General features: G+C 40.7%; 1 protein-coding gene across 1 annotated transcript; it reads left to right on the forward strand.

Moving 5' to 3' along the window:
* Positions 1-464: 464 nt before the first annotated feature.
* LOC110587384 (high mobility group protein B1-like) lies at positions 465-1,109 on the forward strand. Its single transcript, XM_044918837.1, has one exon. It carries the CDS (start codon positions 465-467, stop codon positions 1,107-1,109), a length of 645 nt encoding a protein of 214 aa, XP_044774772.1.
* The last annotated feature ends 5,670 nt before the right edge of the window (positions 1,110-6,779 follow it).

A 6,779-nucleotide genomic window follows, 5' to 3' on the forward strand; every position in this document is an offset into this window, starting at 1 on the left:
AGCAGTCCTTTTGGATTATGAAGACAAAGGTCATACTGTCGGGATAGCAAACTGGAAAGCTGGAAGAAGTCAGCATCCATGACAACTTTGTGGATCTTGCCATGCCAGTTGTAGGCCTCTCATCTCTGGATATTTTACGTGAGAGCAACATGGATATTTAAGCCAATATTAATTTCAATTTCATGGTAGAGCCAAATCAAATCTCAACTGACATGGAATTAGTGTATCATTCCTGTTATGCTTTGCATGAAAGGTGAAGAATTCATATTATATGCTCTTCCCTGGACACACATGATGTAATCTCTGTAGGTGAACTGCTAAGCTTTGATTCTCATGCTGTTTTAAGATCGTTCAGTCACGACAGCCATTGCAGTACATTGAGCTCCATAGAGACAGTGCCAGGGCAAGTGAGAGCCAGACGGGCACTGGGCGACTCTGTGCCTCACTGAGGAAAGTAATTAAACATGGGCAAAGGAGATCCTAAGAAGCCAAGAGGCAAAATGTCATCATATGCATTCTTTGTGCAAACTTGCCTAGAGGAGCATAAGAAGAAGCACCCAGATGCTTCAGTCAACTTCTCAGAGTCTTCTAAGAAGTGCTCAGAAAGGTGGAAGATCATATCTGCTAAAGAGAAAGGAAAATTTGAAGACATGGCAAAGGCGGACAAGGCCCATTATGAAAGAGAAATGAAAACTTACATCCCCGCTAAAGGGGAAACAAAAAAGAAGTTCAAGGATCCCAATGCATCTAAGAGGCCTCCTTCGGCCTTTTTCTTGTTTTGTTCTGAGTATCGCCCAAAAATCAAAGGAGAACATCCCGGCCTATCCATTGGTGATGTTGCAAAGAAACTGGGAGAGATGTGGAATAACAATGCTGCAGATGACAAGCAGCCTTATGAAAAGAAGGCTGCTAAGCTGAAGGAAAAATATGAAAAGGATATTGCTGCATACCGAGCTAAAGGAAAGCCTGATGCGGCAAAAAAGGGAGTTGTCAAGGCTGAAAAGAGCAAGAAAAAGAAGGAAGAGGAGGAAGATGAGGAAGATGAAGAGGATGAGGAGGAGGAGGAAGATGAAGAAGATGAAGATGAAGAAGATGATGATGATGAATAAGTTGGTTCTAGCGCAGTTTTTTTTTCTTGTCTATAAAGCATTTAACCGCCCTGTACACAACTCACTCCTTTTAAAGAAAAAAATGGCAATGCAAGGCTGTGTAAGATTTGTTTTTAATCTTACTTTTTTTTTTTTGTATAGTTAACACACTACCGAATGTGTCTTTAGATAGCCCTGTCCTGGTGGTATTTTCTTTTTTTTAGATTTTATTTATTTATTTGACAGAGACAGCGGGAGTGGCAGAGGAAGAAGCAGGCTTCCCCTCGAGGAGGAAGCACGATGTGGGACTCAATCCCAGGACCCTGGGATCATGACCTGAGCCGAAGGCAGACGCTTAACGACTGAGCCACCCAGGCGCCCCTGGTGGTATTTTCAATAGCCACTAACTTTGCCTGGTACAGTTTGGGGGTTGTAAATTGGCATGGAAATTTAAAGCAGGTTCTTGTTGGTGCATAGCACAAATTAGTTATATATGGGGATGGTAGTTTTTCATCTTCAGTTGTCTCTGATGCAGCTTCTACGAAATAATTGTTGTTCTGTTAACTGAATACCACTCTGTAATTGCAAAAAAAAAAGTTGCAGCTGTTTTGTTGACATTCTGAATGCTTCTAAGTAAACACAATTTTTTTAATTAAAAAAAAAGATCGTTCCATCACGTAAAGCTCTAGTTCAATGGCCATGTCAGCATCCATTTCCCAGGAGACACATATGAGTGTTTGTGGCAGAACCCATGTGTAATAGCAAAAATTTAGAAACCACCGATGGACATGGTGAAATAAATTGTGGTACATTCCTGCTGTTGAATATTATATGACAGCGAAAAAGAATGAACTATAATCATAACATTATTAATAAATCTTAGGAACATAATGTTGAGCCAGAAGAGTAAGTCCCAGAAGACAACGTGTAAATTCAAAAGCAAATAAAGCTTGCATAAAGTTTAGGCCCAAACATATGTGTAATAAAATGTGTAGAAAAGCAAGGGTATGACAGAAGCAAAATTTAAGAGAGTGGTTACTACTGAGGGGACAGTTGGGGGATGCGATGGAAGAAGAAGGCATAAGTTAATGTAAGTCATGGGGGCCTTTTAGCTCTTGGGTTGAAAGGTGGGTCTGGGAGGTTTAGTATATTATTATAATACATACAGTATCAATCAATTAAATGAGGTTTATGAAAAGACCAAAGAACTAATCATAGTCCTTGATTCATGGCACACTCTTAACATCAATCAGTATTATGATTAATCCAGTTGTGTGCTTCTGAAGTTCATTAAGCAATCGTAGTACTTACGAAGCTGCCTATTAGGTAGGCCTGGTTTTATTTCTATAAACCAGGCAATAAGCATGGATGCATTTCTATTTGTGTACCCAACTGTTTCCCTATCCAGGTTTTTAAAAATAAACTTTTAATTTTAGAATAGTTTTAGATTTAAAAAAAAAAGTTGCAAAAATGGCACAGAATTGCTGCAAACCCCACCCCCACCCCCCCACAACAACAACCCTGTTTTCCCTACTGTTAACATTTTACATTACTATAGTACGTTTGTTCCAATTACTGAGCCGGTGATGGTATATCATTATTGACCCTAACCAGACTGTAAGCTTTCTGAGAGCAGGGCTCGGGCATCTCAGCATTCCCTAGCATCGTGCCTCTATCCGGCTCCGCGTGTGTGGAGCTGATGAGGAAATTAAACTCACTAAATGACTAAATCGTCTACAAGAATAAGCTCCATATTTCATGATCATTTATCACTTGCTTTAAGCAGCTAAAGCTGCTTTGAGATAGAACCCTGAGCTAAGTTGGGTTTAATGTTCTTAAAAGTCATTGTTTTCTGAATTATTTACAAGTGTTCTCATTAGAATGAGCGCAAGGAGCCGAGTGCTGAAGTGGGTATTTTTTTTTTCTTCCCTCGGTTTCTTTTCTAAATCAGGTCACAGAAAATGGATGCTATTTCTTTAAATAATATAACCAAGCTGATCCCTGGATTACAATTAGGTTACGTAACTTGCTTATGAGCTGCTTTTCATTAAGACTTGCAGTGGGCAATGGGGCTTTACATTTCAGAGCAAAGCTGGGAGAACGAGTCCTGCTAAAAGCCCGAACACATGCGGTGTCAGAGGCAGGAACTGGAATAACATCGGCACGGGAATGAGTTCAATGTAGGCGGCTTCTTTTCTCTTTAAATCCTTAAAACATCCTTTGTCCTACCAAACTCCCTGGTTCCAAAGACATCCAAAATATACGAGCTGAGGGTCCTCAAGGGGGGTGGGGGGAGAGATCTCTGTGCTGGTCCCCAGGAGGCTGAGCAATGGAGAGTCCTCGAGGGAGGACATTATCAAGTTTCTGCAGAACTGTGGCTCAGTTTCATTTCTTGCAGAACACAAATTACTAGGAAACATTTTTAAAATGTGGCCAAGGGAGGTAACAGAAATCCTACTATCCGCCTATAACTCTATCTTTGCAAATCGGCATTGCAAAGGTACAGAAAGTTAAAGTGGAAGGTGTTAGGAAACAAGAAGCTTGATGTCAAAGGAGGCAAGTCAGAGATGCTGGATGGGGGTTCGTCAAAACGCACAAACATCTGTTCTTAGAAGTGGAGAGAAAGCCAACTTTCCCCAAAAGGAAGTCGTTCATTGCTGTTGTGCAGGGTACTCACTATCAGATGAGACCATTTTTGATATAATATAAAAACCACCTCACAGAGATGATACATGCTGGAAATTGAAGGTTTACAAGTTAGAGTCAGCAGCAAAGCACTCTTGACAATAAGTGAGCAGGGAAAAGCTTCTGCTGGAGGGTGAACCAGAACAGCCTCCTGGAAAGAAAAGACAGTGTAACACCCAAATTCTACCAAATGCAAAATTCTTTTTTTGAAATGGAGTCACTGCATAGTGATTAAAATAGCAATCAGGAACAATTAAATGAACTTGGAGCCCTTTATGTACTTGAAGAAACACCTGCCATTTACTATCTGGGAATAACCAAAGGGTAATTCTTTAAGCAGTTAAGCAGTTAAAGCTTGCTTCTTTTGATAAATGTGATCTCTTACAAATTCCCCAAGTTAGGACGGATATTTTATGATACAGCGCTATAGAATAATGAATACAGAGAAGTTTATTTCTTTCAACTTATACTTAACTTTAAAAAGTTATGGTTAAGTTTCAACTAACATTTAATATTTATAGGTAACTTTTATAAGTTTTTAAACTTTAAGATAAACCTTTAACTATCAATAATATTACCAATGTGGTTGTAAACTGCATGCTTGAATGCAAAGCAGTTAATTCATTCTAATGGTATTGCACATTAATCTTGGCTTCAACGCAGTCTAAAACTTGCCTAAGCCCTGTTGGTTGCTGGGGAGTCTTTGATTCTTGTGTGTGTGTCTAATTTACTAATGAACTTGGTGTCATTTAGGGCTGAAGCAAGCACATCTGAACGGGTCTGGCTGCTCCTGGGCAGCTGGGGAAGGGCACCCACAGTGTTCTGAACAGAGTTGGAAGAACACCAGAGCTGAGATGAGTCAGAGCCTCTCAAAGTGTGTGGTGAGTCAGAATCAATGCCCCCCACCCTACCCCAGCTGTAACCAAAAAAAAAAAAAAAAAAAGAAAAAAAAGTTGGGGGGCGATTCTAAAAAGGAAACTATTAAAAGACACACCACACCACAAATCTCCTTCCTGTGATCCTTTGCACCCTGAGTGTTGTGGGCCTTGACCATTCCTAAGAAGGCACAGACCAGATGCCACAATTTAAGTGATGGCCAGAAGGAGAGCCAACAAAGCTAACTCTGATTCTTAACTGTAGCATGATGGACAATAAGGGGACAGACTGGCCAGCCCCTGCCACTGGGATGTGATCACCAGCAATGAATCTTGGGGACCCTGCAAGTGATCCCAGGAGCCAGGGAGATGCATCAGGGAAAGTGTATGAGCCCTGGATCTTGGAGACTTGGGTGAAGTTTAATTCCTTCCTCTGTCACTTATGAGTGTGATATTGGGGCAAGTCACTTAAACACCCTGAGCTATATTTCCTTTATCTGAACGTAGTAATATTCTTTCTCATTAGGTGGTTGGTTTGGTGGGGTAGGAGGGAGGAGACTGCAGGTTTTTAAACAGGATTTCATGGTATTGCTTGGTTCAACACTGGGCCTGAAATGAAGGATTTACTCAATAAAGTATATGCTGCATGATTATCTAAGTGATCCTGCCACTGGATCATCTGGGTGGGGCTGTGCTTGATACCCGATGGACGTGTTTTCCAGGACCATTTCTTTAGATCCTCCCATATCCCCTAGAGATCAGAAGGTGTCTGTCTTCTAATCTGGGAATCATCTATGTCCTCTAAGGAAACATTACAAGTTTAACTACCTAAAGTATCAAAAGGCTCCATCCAGTAACCTATTGATGTGTGCAACCTTCCCCAAAATGGCTTACCCGCCATGAAAATTAACATCTTAATGATGGTGAGAAAGCCAGAGGCTTTTGAGCTTCATTTCATAGTCTTCATGCTCATTTTGGAGAAGTATCATTCAGCATTTTACTGAAGGCTCCTCCTCTGAAAGGCTTTGTTTTGGGTCCACCCAACAGAGAGAATTGCAGATAAGGCACAGAAGCCCTATCTAAAACCTACAATCTAATAGGAGGAAATGACTGTGCAGACGCTGGGGTGTCCAGAGGCAGGCCATGGGGGAAAAGCATGAAGACAGAGTCGTGAGAGACCGTCTTGCTAATTTCTGTCATTCTCACAGGCCTATTGTTCTGCTGTGCCCCAAATAATGATAATAATAATGCTAATGAGGTGAATAGTAATACTGTAATTGCGAACATCCTGAGTCCTTAACTGCATACCAAATGCTGTGATCAGAGCTTCAGGTATCCATACATTGCTTCCTTTAATTTTTACAACAACTCTGTTAGGTAGCTTCCCTCACTGTACCAGATTCCAGATAAGGGAATTAAGGCAAATATTATTCCCCGCCCCCCCTCGGGAGATGCTAATGACATTCATTTGCTTCTTCATCTGAATTTCAGCACCATATAAAAATTTGGGAAACAAAAATGGAAGAAAAATTTTATTTTGATTCTAGATGCTTCTAGAAAGGGGGAAAGAAGAACATTACCATGACCTGAGTGGCGATTATGTGCCACACACCTTCGCATACGTGATGTCATGTAATCTTCATTTCAAGGTGAAGAAACAGGTTAGAGAGGAAGGGAAGGTTGGGTTGAGCCCAGATATGCCTGATTCCAAAGTCCACGGTCTTTCCGTTCTATCAGTGAAATTCTGGCTCTTCCACTTCCTACCTATCAAAGTCACTTACATTTTCCACACCTTAATGGTGAAAGGGGGATAAAATGCCTGCCCCTCTATCCCTTAGGACGTCTTGAGAAATCATGTAAAATAATTGGGGTGGTCTAAAAAATGAAACAGGTACAGATCCCAACAGCAAATAATTCAAATTCAGATAAAAGAGATATAAACATAACTTTTTTTTTTTTTTTAAGTTAGGGGTCAGGGCACCTGGCTGGCTCGGCTGGTAGAGCATGCGACTCTTGATCTTGGAATCGTGAGTTTGAGCCCCACGTTGAGTGTAGAGATTACTTAAGAATAAAATCTAAAAAAAAAAAAAAAAGTTAGGTGTCACTATACCTGTTTGAGCAAAATGTAGGG

This window comes from Neomonachus schauinslandi, chromosome 10 (assembly GCF_002201575.2).
Source record: "Neomonachus schauinslandi chromosome 10, ASM220157v2, whole genome shotgun sequence".
In the NCBI taxonomy this organism is placed as follows: Eukaryota; Metazoa; Chordata; class Mammalia; order Carnivora; family Phocidae; genus Neomonachus; species Neomonachus schauinslandi.

Coding starts and splice junctions, on each gene's coding strand:
- LOC110587384 (XM_044918837.1), top strand. CDS start 465: ATGGGCAAAGGAGATCCTAAGAAGCCAAGAGGCAAAATGTCATCATAT.